The 19,168-nt window shown below is 39.3% G+C and overlaps 1 protein-coding gene across 6 annotated transcripts in view; it reads left to right on the plus strand.

Moving 5' to 3' along the window:
- Positions 1-19,168, plus strand: part of npnta (nephronectin a) — a 172,876-nt gene that overhangs the window by 149,260 nt on the left and 4,448 nt on the right. For all 6 annotated transcript variants that reach the window (XM_061983890.1, XM_061983891.1, XM_061983893.1 and 3 more), the window contains 2 exons: positions 12,225-12,323; positions 16,245-16,504. In XM_061983890.1, coding sequence (XP_061839874.1) covers positions 12,225-12,323; positions 16,245-16,504 — 359 coding nt within the window. The remainder of the gene's footprint in view (positions 1-12,224; positions 12,324-16,244; positions 16,505-19,168) is intronic.

Below are 19,168 nucleotides of genomic sequence, written 5' to 3' on the forward strand. Positions count from 1 at the left end.
TTTTATACAACTTTAATCCAAGTAGAATGTTTTTGATGCATGTTTTGTACAAACCCCGTTTCCATATGAGTTGGGAAATTGTGTTAGATGTAAATATAAACGGACTACAATGATTTGCAAATCATTTTCAACCCATATTCAGTTGAATATGCTACAAAGACAACATATTTGATGTTCAAACTGATAAACATTTTTTTTTTTGCAAATAATCATTAACTTTAGAATTTGATGCCAGCAACACGTGACAAAGAAGTTGGGAAAGGTGGCAATAAATACTGATAAAGTTGAGGAATGCTCATCAAACACTTATTTGGAACATCCTACAGGTGTGCAGGCTAATTGGGAACAGGTGGGTGCCATGATTGGGTATAAAAACAGCTTCCCAAAAAATGCTCAGTCTTTCACAAGAAAGGATGGGGCGAGGTACACCCCTTTGTCCACAACTGCGTGAGCAAATAGTCAAACAGTTTAAGAACAACGTTTCTCAAAGTGTAATTGCAAGAAATTTAGGGATTTCAACATCTACGGTCCATAATATCATCAAAAGGTTCGGAGAATCTGGAGAAATCACTCCACGTAAGCGGCATGGCCGGAAACCAACATTGAATGACTGTGACCTTCGATCCCTCAGACGGCACTGTATCAAAAACCGACATCAATCTCTAAAGGATATCACCACATGGGCTCAGGAACACTTCAGAAAACCACTGTCACTAAATACAGTTGGTCGCTACATCTGTAAGTGCAAGTTAAAACTCTACTATGTAAAGCGAAAGCCATTTATCAACAACATCCAGAAACGCTGCCGGCTTCTCTGGGCCCAAGATCATCTAAGATGGACTCATGCAAAGTGGAAAAGTGTTCTGTGGTTTGACGAGCCCACATTTCAAATTGTTTTTGGAAATATTCGACATTGTGTGATCCGGACCAAAGGGGAAGCTAACCATCCAGAATGTTATTGACGCAAAGTTCAAAAGCCAGCATCTGTGATGGTATGGGGGTGCATTAGTGCAAGGCATGGGTAACTTACACATCTGTGAAGGCACCATTAATGCTGAAAGGTACATACAGGTTTTGGAACAACATATGCTGCCATCTAAGCGCCGTCTTTTTCATGGACGCCCCTGCTTATTTCAGCAAGACAATGCCAAGCCACATTCAGCACGTGTTACAACAGCGTGGCTTCGTAAAAAAAGAGTGCGGGTACTTTCCTGGCCCGCCTACAGTCCAGACCTGTCTCCCATTGAAAATGTGTGGCGCATTATGTAGCGTAAACTACAACAGCAAAGCCCCCGGACTGTTGAACGACTGAAGCTCTACATAAAACAAGAATGGGAAATAATTCCACTTTCAAAGCTTCAACAATTAGTTTCTTCAGTTCCCAATTGTTTATTGAGAGTTGTTAAAAGAAAATGTGAAGTAACACAGTGGTGAACATGCCCTTTCCCAACTACTTTGGCACTTGTTGCAGCCATGAAATTCTAAGTTAATTATTATTTGCAAAAAAAAAATAAAGTTTATGAGTTTGAACATCAAATATTTTGTCTTTGTAGTGCATTCAATTGAATATGGGTTGAAAAGGATTTGCAAATCATTGTATTCCGTTTATATTTACATCTAACACAATTTCCCAACTCATATGGAAACGGGGTTGGTACTCAAATGAATGGTTAACTTTTGTGTGTGTTCAAAATAACTATTTTAACAACATTGAAACAGCTGAGATAGGCTCCAGCACCCCCCGCGACCCTTAAAAGGGATAAGCGGTAGAAAATGGATGGATGGAAACATAAAATTGCATGTTTTCTGGCCAGGATTCAATCCCAGTATGCTAACACTGTGCAACAAGAGACGATAAGGATTTTGGGGGGCATTTGCTATTATATTGTTATCACTGACAGAGCAGGAACGGACTAGGAATATGTTTAAGGTAAAATATCATGTGGAGCACCCTATCATTCAATAATTGACATTTTTACATGCGCTTTTTTTTCGTGAGGTCCTACGCACATTGTGTAATCTGTGTATAAGGAGAGGCAGCCCTGGGGCTTCATGTCTTAGGACTTGCGTGGATTTTTCTACTAAAAAACGGAATACGCTGAAATCCAAAACATTTAAAAATCAGGTGACATTTCTTTTGTACATCCCAATCAACCCAGAATTGAGCGCACATGTTGGAGGGGCCCCTATTTGAATACGGACCTCATATTTGAATTAGCCGTGCGCCTGAGATCTTCCATTCTGCAGAAAACACAAATATAATGAACAACACAGTGAAAAAGACACATTTTACTGATAATGAGTTGCAGGTGCTTCTTGCTGCAGTGGAGGCGTGCAAAAATGTACTCTTTGGCATGCTGTCCTCCGGGCGCTGGCAGCAAACAAAAGAGGAGTAAGTTGGGATATTGTGTGCGAGGCTGTCAATGCTGTGGGGTCAGAGAACCGCACGCAGGCAGACATTAAAAAGAATCGGTCGGACATCAAAATGGATTTCAAGCGGAGGATGGCTGCCAACCACCAAAGTGTGACCAAAGCAGCTGGAGGGACAGAAGATGAAGGCCTACTTTGTTTGACCAATGAGTCGCTAATATGTTGGTTAATTGCAATTGCTCAACACATACAGTATGATCTATACATTGATCGAATGAACATGTTTTCTGTTGACATTATACTGTCATTCATCATATGATTGTACTTACAAACCCTGTTTCCATATGAGTTGGGAAATTGTGTTAGATGTAAATATAAACGGAATACAATGATTTGCAAATCCTTTTCAACCCATATTCAATTGAATGCACTACAAAGACAAGATATTTGATGTTCAAACTCATTAACTTTATTTTTTTTTTGCAAATAATAATTAACTTAGAATTTCATGGCTGCAACACGTGCCAAAGTAGTTGGGAAAGGGCATGTTCACCACTGTGTTACATGGCCTTTCCTTTTAACAACTCTCAGTAAACGTTTGGGAACTGAGGAGACACATTTTTTAAGCTTCTCAGGTGGAATTCTTTCCCATTCTTGCTCGATGTACAGCTTAAGTTGTTCAACAGTCCGGGTGTCTTCGTTGTGGTATTTTAGGCTTCATAATGCGCCACACATTTTCAATGGGAGACAGGTCTGGACTACAGGCAGGCCAGTCTAGTACCCGCACTCTTTTACTATGAAGCCACATTTATGTAACACGTGGCTTGGCATTGTCTTGCTGAAATAAGCAGGGGCGTCCATGGTAACGTTGCTTGGATGGCAACATATGTTGCTCCAAAACCTGTATGTACCTTTCAGCATTAATGGCGCCTTCACAGATGTGTAAGTTACCCATGTCTTGGGCACTAATACACCCCCATACCATCACAGATGCTGGCTTTTCAACGTTGCGCCTATAACAATCCGGATGGTTCTTTTCCTCTTTGGTCCGGAGGACACGACGTCCACAGTTTCCAAAAACAATTTGAAATGTGGACTCGTCAGACCACAGAACACTTTTCCACTTTGTATCAGTTCATCTTAGATGAGCTCAGGCCCAGCGAAGCCGATGGCGTTTCTGGGTGTTGTTGATAAACGGTTTTCACCTTGCATAGGAGTTTTAACTTGCACTTACAGATGTAGCGACCAACTGTAGTTACTGACAGTGGGTTTCTGAAGTGTTCTTGAGCCCATGTGGTGATATCCTTTACACACTGATGTCGCTTGTTGATGCAGTACATCCTGAGGGATCGAAGGTCACGGGCTTAGCTGCTTACGTGCAGTGATTTCTCCAGATTCTCTGAACCCTTTGATGATATTACGGACCGTAGATGGTGAAATCCCTAAATTCCTTGCAATAGCTGGTTGAGAAAGGTTTTTCTTAAACTGTTCAACAATTTGCTCACGCATTTGTTGACAAAGTGTGAATGACTGAGCATTTCATGGAATCTACTTTTATACCCAATCATGGCACCCACCTGTTCCCAATTTGCCTGTTCACCTGTGGGATGTTCCAAATAAGTGTTTGATGAGCATTCCTCAACTTTATCAGTATTTATTGCAACCTTTCCCAACTTCTTTGTCACGTGTTGCTGGCATCAAATTCTAAAGTTGATGATTATTTGCAAAAAAAAAAAATGTTTATCAGTTTGAACCTCAAATATGTTGTCTTTGTAGCATATTCAACTGAATATTGGTTGAAAATGATTTGCAAATCATTGTATTCCATTTATATTAACATCTAACACAATTTCCCAACTCATATGGAAACAGGGTTTGCATATATCAATGTGTGAGCAGTCGTTAACTCCGACTGAATTAGGAAAACCGGCTGTTGCTGAAAATGGCGATGTAAAGATGGCCTGTACAGCTGCATTGTATGTAAATGTAATATTCCTGGCTAACATAATTCCGTCTCACGTGGCTGGGATGGCTCAGCTCAGCTCAGGGTGGAGTGGCACAATACCAATCGGTTGTCCATCTCTCACTTGGACTTGTCCGTTTGCAAGGAACCCCGCTGTGGTCATAGCCTCTTTAGCAATATATTTTAATACTACTAAGCAGTAGTAGTTTTATTGTGTTTTATTTGCATCACTAAGCCTATGCTTTTACAGTGGAACTTTGATTCACTGTCTGTGTACGTCCCGACCATTCGGTTTTTGTTTGGAATAGAATAATAGTTGTAAATAAAAATCCACCTTTCCCGATTTTTGGTTTGATAATAAAAAAAACAAAAAACAGATTGTTATCCATTCTGTTATTCGATTTTATTGATGTTTTCAAAAATCGAACATGGGGATATAAACGGTCTGGGTCCCTTCCTTTTATTCTATTTCCATTTCTGAAATCCAAATACAAAATTAGGGCCGTTTTTCGATTTTTATTATATATGGTAGATTTAAAAACAAACAAAAAAGGGTTGATTTTCATGAAAATGTTGCCATCAAATTGGTTTTCTTTTTATGGATTTTTATTTTTCCAGATAAACACAAAAATCAGATATATGTTCATCCAAAATGCAATAATGCGTGGTTATCTGTGTGTTTACAAATGTAACGTTTTTTATGTTAAAGGGGAACATTATCACAATTTCAGAATGGTTAAAACCATTAAAAATCAGTTCCCAGTGGCTTATTTTATTTTTCGAAGTTTTTTTCAAAATTTTACCCATCACGCAATATCCCTAAAAAAAGCTTCAAAGTACCTGATTTTAACCATCGTTATATACACCCGTCCATTTTCCTGTGACGTCACATAGTGATGCCAACACAAAAAACATGCCGGAATTAACAGCAAGCTATAGCGACATTAGCTCGGATTCAGACTCGGATTTCAGCGGCTTAAGCGATTCAACAGATTACGAATGTATTGAAACGGATGGTTGTAGTGTGGAGGCAGGTAGCGAAAACGAAATTGAAGAAGAAACTGAAGCTATTGAGCCATATCGGTTTGAACCGTATGCAAGTGAAACCGACGAAAACGACACGACAGCCAGCGACACGGGAGAAAGCGAGGACGAATTCGGCGATCGCCTTCTAACCAACGATTGGTATGTGTTTGTTTGGCATTAAAGGAAACTAACAACTATGAACTAGGTTTACAGCATATGAAATACATTTGGCAACAACATGCACATTGAGAGTGCAGACAGCCCAATTTTCATCAATTAATATATTCTGTAGACATACCCTCATCCGCGCTCATTTCCTGAAAGCTGATCTGTCCAGTTTTGGAGTTGATGTCAGCAGGCCAGGGAAGCTAGAGTTGATAGGGGGTTTTGCTCGCTCGTCTGCGGGAACAAACTGCCGCCATTGCTTGCCGTGCTACCGAGGTCCTTTGTCCCTAAATTGCTCACACACTCTGGCAGATTCAATGGGGGTCTGGCGGAAGATTTCTTTGACTTTATCGTTGGAAATGCATCTGCTTTGAGTGTCCCTGTTCGTGTTGTTACACCCTCCGACAACACACCGACGAGGCATGATGTCTTCAAGGTACGGAAAACAGTCGAAAAAACGGAAAATAACAGAGCTGATTTGACTCGGTGTTTGACAAAATGGCGGATTGCTTCCCGATGTGACGTCACGTTGTGACGTCATCGCTCCGAGAGCGAATATTAGAAAGGCGTTTAATTCGCCAAAATTCACCCATTTAGAGTTCGGAAATCGGTTAAAAAAATATATGGTCTTTTTTCTGCAACATCAAGGTATATATTGACGCTTACATAGGTCTAGTGATAATGTTCCCCTTTAAACTATTGTTCTACTCCAAACAAAAAATGAATGGCCGCGACGTACACTGACCATTTACCAACTTACACATGGTTCGTGAATTGAAAAGTTTGTATAGTAAAGCGGAGTTCCCCAAAGGAAACAACGACTATGTTTGCATGCACTGAATTAGTCTAAATTATCAAATCATTCGGTTCAAAATAGTCATTCTACAACCCATGGAAACACTCTAATTTGATCGTGTTTGGCTTTTGAAAAGTCGTATTAACACACCCAGATCCCTCAAGTATCGTGCATGTGCCAGTCTTAGCACACAGATATAACCCGGAAACGGATCCCGTTCAATAAAAAAATAGGCGACAACTGGAATGAAGAGTATTCTGTATTTTTGCTTCACAAATTCAAAGAACTGAACATTTTGAAGTGCATCGATGGGAGAAAGAAAGAAACAGAGATTTATTTTAGAAGGTAGGGAAGGAAATGAAGAATGTCGGACTCCAGAACCAATGGGAATGAGATGGAAGAAAATGAAGCAGGTGTAATACAAGGCAAGGGAGAAGGTGTGCACAAACCTCTTCAGGCTGCATTTGTGTGCTGCAAACTGATTAACAATAACTCTGTATTCCACACAACTGGCAGGCTTGTCTACAACAATAGCAGCCCTCATTTGAAGCGGTAACGGGGCACGGCCGGTCTTTTATTACGGACTTCCATCAATCCACAGAGCTTATTGAATAAACCTCGAAACATATGAAAGTTTTCTTTCCATTCCTAAAAAAACAACTCTTTCCCCCAGTCTTTACTTCGGACCTGCATTCTACAACTCCGAGACCTTCTTAGTAGTAGTGTCATGTTTATAGCGCAATCTTGCTGTCTGCTATTTAAAGGGGAACATTATCACCAGACCTATGTAAGCGTCAATATATACCTTGATGTTGCAGAAAAAAGACCATATATTTTTTTAACCGATTTCCGAACTCTAAATGGGTGAATTTTGGCCAATTAAACGCCTTTCTAATATTCGCTCTCGGAGCGATGACGTCACAACGGGAAGCAATCCGCCATTTTGTCAAACACCGAGTCAAATAAGCTTTGTTATTTTCCGTTTTTTCGACTGTTTTCCGTACCTTGGAGACATCATGCCTCGTCGGTGTGTTGTCGGAGGGTGTAACAACACGAACAGGGACGGATTCAAGTTGCACCAGTGGCCCAAAGATGCGAAAGTGGCAAGAAATTGGACGTTTGTTCCGCACACTTTACCGACGAAAGCTATGCTACGACAGAGATGGCAAGAATGTGTGGATATCCTGCGACACTCAAAGCAGATGCATTTCCAACGATAAAGTCAAAGAAATCTGCCGCCAGACCCCCATTGAATCTGCCGGAGTGTGTGAGCAATTCAGGGACAAAGGACCTCGGTAGCACGGCAAGCAATGGCGGCAGTTTGTTCCCGCAGACGAGCGAGCTAAACCCCCTGGATGTCTTGGCTCACACCGTCCCTTATGCCACCAAAGATGATCAAGAGAAGAATATCGACCCTAGCTTCCCTGGCCTGCTGACATCAACTCCAAAACTGGACAGATCAGCTTTCAGGAAAAGAGCGCGGATGAGGGTATGGCTACAGAATATATTAATTGATGAAAATTGGGCTGTCTGCACTCTCAAAGTGCATGTTGTTGCCAAATGTATTTCATATGCTGTAAACCTAGTTCATAGTTGTTAGTTTCCTTTAATGCCAAACAAACACATTCCAATCGTTGGTTAGAAGGCGATCGCCGAATTCGTCCTCGCTTTCTCCCGTGTCGCTGGCTGTCGTGTCGTTTTCGTCGGTTTCGCTTGCATACGGTTCAAACCGATATGGCTCAATAGCCTCGTTTCTTCTTCAATTTCGTTTCGCTACCGGCCTCCACACTACAACCATCCGTTTCAATACATGCGTAATCTGTTGAATCGCTTAAGCCGCTGAAATCCGAGTCTGAATCCGAGCTAATGTCGCTATAGCTTGCTGTTCTATGCGCCATGTTTATTTGAGTTGGCATCACTATGTGACGTCACAGGAAAATTGACGGGTGTATATAACGATGGTTAAAATCAGGCACTTTGAAGCTTTTTTGGGGGATATTGCGTGATGGGTAAAATTTAGAAAAAAACTGGGAACTGATTTTTAAAGGTTTTAACCCTTCTGAAATTGTGATAATGTTCCCCTTTAACATCAGCACAGGCATAATAGATGTAACGTTTGTAATCTGTGTCAATTTTACAGCAGACATCAGGTACAACAAGAACTGGGCTGTGGACTTGTGAGGAGCCGCGAAGATGCTTTGTGTGACGTCATAGTCGAAAAGGCAATACATTCATTAGTGCGAAAAAGAAATAAGCGCCTCCCAGTGTACGAAAGGCACGTGGTCTATGAGCAATAGTCACATTAGAGAGAGTGCATGGACACTGGCACTTCACAGTAAATAAAAAATAAAAAATAATTTGAGAAATCAGAATAATTTGGTGCATGGAAACATAGTAAATTTAAACATAATTAATTGGCTTCGACAAAGTCCCTGTTTTTGTAAAATACTTCACACCTTTAAGACACTATAATGTAGTGTTGTCCTGATACCAATATTTTGGTTCCGGTACCAAAATTATTTCGATACTTTTCGGTACTTTTCGGTACTTTTCGATACTTTTCTTAATAAAGGGGACCACAATAACACTCATTTTCCATTCTATTATTTTGTCAACATTATGAGGGACAAACTGTAAAAATGTATTATAAGTTAAAGTACCAATGATTGTCACACACACACTATTAATCTACTCGTTCATTTACTGTTAATATCTGCTTATTTTCTGTGTTAACATGTTCTATCTACACTTCGGTTAAAATGTAATAATCATTTATTCTCCTGTTGTTTGGATGCTTTACATTAGTTTTGGATGATACCACAAATTTGGGTATAAATCCGATACCAAGTAGCACCGATACCAATGCCGGTACCTTTCAGAGACTGTATAGTACCGAATATAATTCATTAGTATCGCGGTACTATACTAATGCCTGTATACCGTACAACCCTACTATAATGTACAAACCCTGTTTCCATACGGGTTGGGAAATTGTGTTAGATTTAAATATAAACGGAATACAATGATTTGCAAATCATTTTCAACCCATATTCAATTGAATGCACTACAAAGACAAGATATTTGATGTTCAAACTCATAAATTGTATTAATTTTTTTGCAAATAATAATTAACTTAGAATTTCATGGCTGCAACACGTGCCAAAGTAGTTGGGAAAGGGCATGTTCACCACTGTGTTACATCACCTTTTCTTTTAACAACACTCAGTAAACGTTTGGGAACTGAGGAGACACATTTTTTAAGCTTCTCAGGTGGAATTCTTTCCCATTCTTGCTTGATGTACAGTGTTTGATGAGCATTCCTTAACTTTATCAGTATTTATTGCCACCTTTCCCAACTTCTTTGTGACGTGTTGCTGGCATGAAATTCTAAAGTTAATGATTATTTGCAAAAAAAAAAAGTTTATCAGTTTGAACATCAAATATGTTGTCTTTGTAGCATATTCAACTGAATATGGGTTGAAAAGGATTTGCAAATCATTGTATTCCGTTTGTATTTACATCTAACACAGTTTCCCAACTCATATGGAAACGGGGTTGGTAGATCAAGCAATTATAACATGGGGGTAATGGATTAACAAACTCCTTATTATCAAAATAACAACAAGGCAAGCTGAACTGTTAACGCGCACACACACACAGAAGTCTCTCTGGTGCTCTCAAACACGCTAACAACCATGTTGCTCCTATAATAAAAACAAGTTAAAGCTTATGTACCTTGCTGACATGGTCCGCGCGCAAACTACAAACCCTGTTTCTATATGAGTTGGGAAATTGTTTTAGATGTACATATAAACAGAATACAATGATTTGCAAATCATTTTCAACCCATATTCAGTTGAATATGCTACAAAGACAAGATATTTGATGTTCAAACTCATAAACATTTTTTTTTTTTGCAAATCATTAACTTTAGAATTTGATGCCAGCTACACGTGACAAAGAAGTTGGGAAAGGTGGCAATAAATACTGATAAAGTTGAGGAATGCTCATCAAACACTTATTTGGAACATCCCACAGGTGAACAGGCAAATTGGGAACAGGTGGGTGCCATGATTGGGTATAAAAGTAGATTCCATGAAATGCTCAGTCATTCACAAACAAGGATGGGGCGAGGGTCAACACTTTGTCAACAAATGCGTGAGCAAATTGTTGAACAGTTTAAGAAAAACCTTTCTCAACCAGCTATTGCAAGGAATTTAGGGATTTCAACATCTACGGTCCGTAATATCATCAAAGGGTTCAGAGAATCTGGAGAAATCACTGCACGTAAGCAGCTAAGCCCGTGACCTTCGATCCCTCAGGCTGTACTGCATCAACAAGCGACATCAGTGTGTAAAGGATATCACCACATGGGCTCAGGAACACTTCAGAAACCCACTGTCAGTAACTACAGTTGGTCACTACATCTGCAAGTGCAAGTTAAAACTCTCCTATGCAAGGTGAAAACCGTTTATCAACAACACCCAGAAACGCCGTCGGCTTCGCTGGGCCCGAGCTCATCTAAGATGGACTGATACAAACTTACACATCTGTGAAGGCGCCATTACTGCTGGAAGGTACATACAGGTTTTGGAGCAACATTACCATTACATCCAAGCAACGTTACCATGGACGCCCCTGCTTATTTCAGCAAGACAAATATATATATATATATATATATATATATATATATATATATATATATATATATATATATATATATATATATATATATTAAAGTAAAATAATGACACTCCCTCCCACCCCTCGTCCTACATTTCCGTCACAGTGGGTAGCAATGTACTGCCTTCCTCTTCACCACAAGCAGATAGAGAATCACAATAATTGACTAAAAGGAAAAAAAAGCTAACAACAAAAAATGTAAATCACAAACATACAGAGAAGTGTCACTGAATAAAAACAACAACAACAACAACAAAAAGAGTTGAGGTAAGTAAAAAGGTTCATTCTCAACAGTGAGTGTCACGTTTATCCTATAGTGTCTTTAATTTAGCTATGTAACTAATTATGCAGCCCTAGGTCAAGTCAAATTGTTTTGGTGTACCCCTCAGATTATATTTAATTTTCTCTAAATCTAAGAATAACATGAGGTCCTTAAGCCATAGGGATGCCTTGGGGGCAAACTGAGATTTACACTCCAATAAAATAATTCTACGAGCTATTAATACTGCAAAGGCGATAGTACCCCTAAAAGTCTGCTTAATTTTTTGATCGTTTGGTGGAATTCCAAAAATAGCCAATTCGGCACAAGGCGTCAACTTAAAATTTTGTGCATCTGCAAGATGTTTAAAAATATGTGTTCTTTGATGTTTCCCTCTTACACACGTGCTTATGTGTGCTATGGCTTTGAGGTTTTTGTTTTCCTTGGCCTCTGTCTGAACCCCCTCTCCAGGGGCCCAGGCTTAGACGTAATTTTTTTAATTTGTATTACGTTTACCTGTTTATCACCTTTTTTGTAAGGGGCGCCGGAAGTTGGCAGACCTGTGAGCGATCCTGTTCTGTCTCCCTGTAATGTTTGTCTGATCTTGAATGGGATTGTGCTGGAATCCTGAATTTCCCCTCAGAGGATTAATAAAGTATTTCTGATTCTGATTCTGAAGTATGTCGACTGCAGTGGACTCTTGAGTTTTGCATAACAGGACTTTTTTATTTTATTTTATTTTTCAAAATGTGTGGATCAGACAGAAGAAAAAGACCAAAAACGAGTGTCCACTGCACAGGACGCTAAGTCTCAGGAGCATATTTTTCTTGAAAATCTATTTTTCTGACAGGCAATTCCCCCTTTTGCCTTTGAAGCTTTAACGTATTGTTAGATGGTTGTTGTGTTCAAACGAAGCTGAGAGTTGAGACTCAAGTTATTTCGTCCAATTGTGCGTTTTTCAGATTCAGGCTTCCTGAGCTGCTCCTTTGACGACGGCCTTTGTGGCTGGATCACAGACCAGGGCGGAGACGTGCACTGGGAGACGACGCCTGACCCGGCAGGTAATTGAAGGGCCTCTGCAGACTCAAACAAACAAACTGTTGTTTGGCAATGACTTTAGTGCAAATAGCTGACTTCCATTAGTGTCTCACAATGTAAACGTGTACAATGTGTCCATTTAGTTGTCAATGACAGGCCAGGGTGAAGACTTGATGTTTGCATTTAAAGTCATGCAAATGAGATAGACTTGAGGCTCAAATGACCACGGTGGTCTTTAGACGACTCGGTGGTCCACAAAAACTCTTCACTATTTCTGTGTCTTCTTTGTCAAGTGGCTCAGTCCAGCAAGACTAAAAAGATTTTTTCTCAAAAGTTATCACTTCACATTCATGCTTCTTGGCACAAATAAACGTGTGTTTACACACAAAGTCGAGCGATACCATGATGAGCATACATTATCAGCTTTTTGTCTCTTTCATTTTATTGTAGGCTCTCACCAACAGAACAAAGCTACTTTATTATATTCTAATTCCATTGCCTTTTTTCATAGTTGTAATTAGGGTTGGGCATTGATGGGAACCAGGACTGTAGATTAACCGGAAGAAATCGCAGCAGAACAACAAAGAAGAAATAGCTGCCGCCAAGGAAGAAGAAATAGCCTTCAACAATGAACAGGAAATAGCAGCGACTAACAAAGAAGAAACAGCCACATTCAGCAAAGAAGAAATAAAAGCCGCCAACGCCGAAGAAGAAATAGCCGCAACTAACAAAAAATAGTTACCACCAACAAAGAGGAAGAAATAGGTAACAAAGAAAAAATCGTCTGAAAAAAGCAGCAGGTATTGTGTGTTCTCCAGATTCTCTCCTGCAGGAGACTATGGGCCTGGGGACGTATTTATCAAGCGTCTTAGAGTGCCATTTTACACTTAAGTCCTGAGAATTTGCGAAATTTAGTCCTACTCTCAAACTTAAGAATAAAAGCTATTTATCAACTGTCTTAAGTCTAAGAATCACTAATACTCTCTACGATATTTAAGAGACCTTCAGAGATGTCCTAAGCATACTTGCCAACCCTCCCGGATTTTCCGGGAGACTCCCGAAATTCAGCGCCTCTCCCGAAAACCTCCCGGGACAAATTTTCTCCCGAAATTCAGGCGGAGCTGGAGGCCACGCCCCCTCCAGCTCCATGCGGACCTGAGTGACGTGTCGACAGCCTGTTTTCACGTCCGCTTTCCCACAATATAAACAGCGTGCCTGCCCAATCACGTTATAACTGTAGAATGATTGAGGGCGAGTTCTTGGTTTCTTATGTGGGTTTATTGTTAGGCAGTTTCATTAACGTCCTCCCAACGCGGTAACAACACACAACAACAGCATATATATATATATATATATATATATATATATATATATAATAAAATAAATATATATATATATATATATAGAGCTAGAATTCACTGAAAGTCAAGTATTTCTTATATATATATATATATATATGTATATATATATATATATATATATATATATATATGTATATATATATATATATATATATATATATATATATATATATATATATATATATATATATATATATATATATATATATATATATATATATATATATATATATATATATATATATATATATATATAGCTAGAATTCACTGAAAGTCAAGTATTTCTTATATATATATATATATAAATATATATGAAATACTTGACTTGGTGAATTCTAGCTGTAAATATATTCCTCCCCTCTTAACCACGCCCCCAACCACGCCCCCCCCCCCCCCCCCCCCCACCACCACCCACCTCCTGAAATCGGAGGTCTCAAGGTTGGCAAGTATGTCTGTAGTTTATTGTGTGAATATATCAAAACTAAACCTTCTATTTTATTTATTTAAAATACACAATGGACGTTATACTTTTGTCATGTATATATTTTTAGTCTTACAAACCTAAATTTAGGAAGAAATGTAAAGAAATAAAACTAAAGAAGGAAAATAATTCAAAAGAAGGAACATCAATCCTCAACAAAACGTCTGGAGCTTCCATTTCTGCATACCGTTAACTATCTGTCTAGCTGCACACGCTGGAAACGAGTGGTGAGGGCAGAATAATTAATTTATTGACAGTGCAGTGTTAAAGCCGATGTGTTTACTTTGCAATTAAGTAAACACAGCCTCAAAGGAACATAACCCGCGGAGGCACTTTCTGTGGAAACATCCAAATTTCGATGTTCGGCCCCTGAGCCCTTGGCTCTCGAAATTGTGGCCCTCTTCATTATGTAGTTGAATCGCTCTGCAATAGATTGACCTACAAACAACTACAGTAGTTTTATGAAATAATGTAATAATATTGTACAGCATTTACTTGGGTACCGCACTCATGCAATATGTACTTCAGGCTCGTTCTCCATCATGTACCAATAGGAAATACAAAATTGTTGTCTTTGAGTGACCGGTCGGTTGAATGACTTTCTTAGTTCTAGTGGTTTTCATTTCATTAAAAAAAAAGAAGTTATTTTAAACAAGTACAGTAGTCTCTCATTACATCGCACTTTATATGTTGCGGAATTTACTACATCACAGATTTTTTTTTGTGTGAAAAAAACTACATATTTTTGGGCTAAAAAAAAGGAAAGTTGTATTCAACAACTATTACGTTGTGCCGATCGATAAATATAATCACCAAGGAGGACATCTGTTTCAGGGTCACAGGTGAACATGCTAACGACACAGGCCGCTAATATTGGCGCGATCTACACCGCGACAATGAAGTTGACCAACATCTGGTAGAACAACATTAGCAATGCTAACGACAAAGCTAATGATTGTAGCTGCGACTGTCAAGCTGACGAAGTTTTTGCAGAACAACTCTCAGTATCCCAGTGGTTTCAGCGAATAGAAGCCCAGTTTGAACTTTGTACGAATTACCCGGGGTGTGACAAAGTATTTCCAGGTCGTGGCTGTGTTTTAGTGGCCGGGTGAAGGCTATAGCAGTGACGCTTGGAGGATCCTTCGGGCTCAAAATCCCTACATGGGTGTTATTTATTGTGTAAAGTGCTCTAATTGTGTTGAAAACATATGAAGAAGGTGGCAAACTGTTTTTTTTTAACTATGAAAATGTTTTATTTATTAATAATAATCTTACTGTGTGGAAATTAGTTTACCACGGTCAGGCCCGGAACTAATTGGTCTTGATAAACGAGGGACAAAAGCTAGCCGGTGTTGTTCGCAGTTTTTTTTGGTTTAAAAAATGTTACTCTGAGCAAGTTGCAGTCACTTTAATTTAGACCAAAATATGTCAAATTTGCTTTAAAAAAAGGAATAAAGGGAAGCCGCAAAATCTCGAGTGCAATATGGCGAGGGATGACCATAATGATGCCAAATAAACTTTAACTTTACAAGAATAGCATGAGAGAAAGTACTATTTTTTTTCTAGTATGAAATGTTTGAAAATATATTTTTAAATTATTGATCAACAATTCCTGACATACTTTTATTCTTAGGAGATGTATGGCTTTTTTCTAGACAGAAAAATTTGAAATGTAACTTTCTTCTTCATAATATTCTGACTTTATACTTTGGAAAATATTAAAATGTCCTGTCTGTTGACTTGAAAATGCAGTCTGTCTTGTGCCTGCATTACCATAGCAACAGGGGGCGCCATAAGCTCCTCAACAGTTGGGCCATATCAGCCAAAAAGAATCCTGAAGAAAGTATTGTCCAGAAAAGGCGTCATAACTAACAGAAAGAAAAAAATTGGATTCATAAAAAAAATCAAAATGAAAAAAAAGCTGAAAAGGGCTTTTTTTTTTAATTTTGTTAAAAAAAATAAAAAAATAAAAAATAAAATAAAATAAAAAGTGTACACTAATATATAAATGTTTCCATGTTTTTGTATGGCTGTCCAATAAAAACCATGTACTTCCAATAATTATGTGTGTGTGTTAATTAATGTTATTTCCCGCTCCCCAGGCGGTCGCTACCTGACCATACCAGAAGTGGGCAGCAAGAGGACGGGACGCGGGGCGAGGCTGGTCATCCCCTTGGCCCCTCCCTGGAACGAGGGCAACCTGTGTCTGACGTTCCGCCACAAGCTGGCCGGCCACCACGTGGGCATGCTGCAGGTGTTCGTCAAGAAGGGGACGCAGTACAATCCTTCCGTGTGGGGAAGTACGGGTGGAAACCGATGGAGGCACACCCAGATAACGCTGTGGGGGATGGGCCTGGAGAGCGTAAGTCGGCGCCATCAAACGTCATCTGTGTTCGGAATTAGTGTTAAAAAGATGTCCAAGTTGTGTTATTCTAAATCAGAGGTAATCTTTTTCACTATGCGAGCTACTTCAAAAATGACCAAGCCAAAATGACCTACCTTCAAAACACAAAACCAGTGAAGTTAGCACGTTGTGTAAATCGTAAATAAAAACAGACTACAATGATTTGCAAATCCTTTTCAACTTATATTCAATTGAATAGACTGCAAAGACAAGATACTTAACGTTTGAACTGGAAAACTTTGTTAATTTTTGCAAATATTAGCTCATTTGGAATTTGATGGCTGCAACATGTTTCACAAAAAAGCTGGCACAAGTGGCAAAAAAGACTGAGAAAGTTGAAGAATGCTCATCAAACACTTATTTGGAACATCCCACAGGTGAACAAGCTAATTGGGAACAGGTGTGTGCCATGATTGGGTATAAATGCAGCTTCCATGAAATGCTCAGTCATTCACAAGCAAGGATCGGGCGAGGGTCATCACTTTGTGAACAAACATGTGAACAAATTGTCGAACAGTTTAAGAACAACATTTCTTAACAAGCTATTGCAAGGAATTTAGAGATTTTACCATCTACCCTCCGTAATATCATCAAAAGTTTCACAGAATTTGGAGAAATCACTGCATGTAAGCGGTTAAGCCCTTGACCTTCGATCCCTCAGGCGGTATTGCATCAAAAAGCGACATCAGTGTGTAAAGGATATCACCACATGGGCTCAGGAACACTTCATAAAATCACTGTCAGTAACTACAGTTGGTCGCTACATCTGTAAGTGCAAGTTAAAACTCTCCTATGCAAAGCCAAAGCCATTTATCAACAACACGCAAAAACGCCGCCGGCTTCGCTGGACCCGAGCTCATCTAAGATGGACTGATGCAAAGTGGAAAAGTTTTCTGTGGTCTGACGAGTCCACATTTCAAATTGTTTTTGGAAACTGTGGACGTCGTGTCCTCTGGAACAAAGAGGAAAAGAACCATTCGGATTGTTCTAGGCGCAAAGTTGAAAAGCCAGCATGTGTGATGGTATGGGGGTGTATTAGTGCCCAAGACATGGGTAACTTACACATCTGTGAAGGCACCATTAATGCTGAAAGGTACATACAGGTTTTGGAGCAACATATGCTGCCAACCAAGCTTATTTCAGCAAGACAATGCCAAGCCACGTGTTACAACAGCGTGGCTTTGAGTAAACGAGTGTGGGTACTAGACTGGCCTGCCTGTAGTCCAGACCTGTCTCCCATTGAAAATATGTGGCGCAATATGAAGCCTAAAATACCACAACAGAGACCCTGGACTGTTGAACAACTTAAGCTGCACATCAAGCAAGAATGGGAAAGAATTCCACCTGAAAAGCTTCAAAAATTGGTCTCTTCAGTTTCCAAATGTTAACTGAGTGTTGTTAAAAGGAAAGGCCATGTAACACAGTGGTAAAAATGCTCCTGTGCCAACTTGTTTGCAATGTGTTGCTGCCATTAAATTCTAAGTTAATGATTATTTGCAAAAAAAAAAAAAAGTTTCTCAGTTCGAACATTAAATATCTCGTCTTTGCAGTCTATTCAATTGAATATAAGTTGAAAAGGATTTGCAAATCATTGTATTCTGTTTTTATTCACGATTTACACAACGTGCCAACTTCACTGGTTTTGGGTTTTGTACTACAAAAATGCAAAACTTATATTTATTAATAAATATATTGAGAATTCTTTATACGTACAATGTATGGTAATGTACCTTGCAAAACAGAATGAGTCCATATTGCACAACACAATTAACTATGTAACTTTTTTTGTCATTACCTTACTCTGATGACTTGCACTGGATGGAATCAGTCAGGGATGCATAGTTTGGACAGGAGCTGCTGAGAGCCAGCCTCAAGCACACTTCCAAATGTTCATCAGTCATGGTGGAACGATACTTGGATTTAATGATCTTCATGAGGGAAAACGCTGACTCACATAAATATGTGGAGCTGAAAAATGCAGTCAAGAAGGTAGCACATTTCCTCATGTTGGGGTACTTCTCCACTGTGAGTAAGTTCCAGAACTTATATTTCTGCCTTATTTTTAAAGCCTCGAAACAATGCTTCAACCAATGCCTCTTTTACCATCTCTACGTCTTGGAAGGGCTTTTGTTTTTTAACGATGAAATGACTCACGCGGAACGATGCTTCTGTGGCGGCTTTCGCTTTCGAAGTTAGCTGTGAGAAAAATGACTGCTGCCCGGAGAACTGGCATTTTAGTTCCTTCACCTTTCTCCTCCTCAGCTTGCTTGTCGGTCGGAAGTCGGTGTCGTAGTTTTTATGAACAGTCCGAAAATGCTGCTCCACATTTCCCTTCTTTAATGGTAGTGCAACAATAGTCTGACAGATGAGGCATATGCACTTCGAAAATTACATCGTGGAAAAAAGTCCTCCTCCCATTCCGTATGAAAGTGATACGATTTTGGCTTTTTGCTTGATCCACCTCCTCCACTCATTTTTGTACCCTTTCTTAAGTTTAGAGAAAGGAACGAAGGCTATACAATGGAGGCTAACTTGGTAGTTGGCTTGATAGTTTTGCCGCATTTAGTCAGTGGTGTGTCGTCAGAGCTGATGCTGAAGTCTATTTTTTTTAATGCCATGTGA

The sequence above is a fragment of the Nerophis lumbriciformis genome, linkage group LG25 (genome assembly GCF_033978685.3).
Source record: "Nerophis lumbriciformis linkage group LG25, RoL_Nlum_v2.1, whole genome shotgun sequence".
In the NCBI taxonomy this organism is placed as follows: Eukaryota; Metazoa; Chordata; class Actinopteri; order Syngnathiformes; family Syngnathidae; genus Nerophis; species Nerophis lumbriciformis.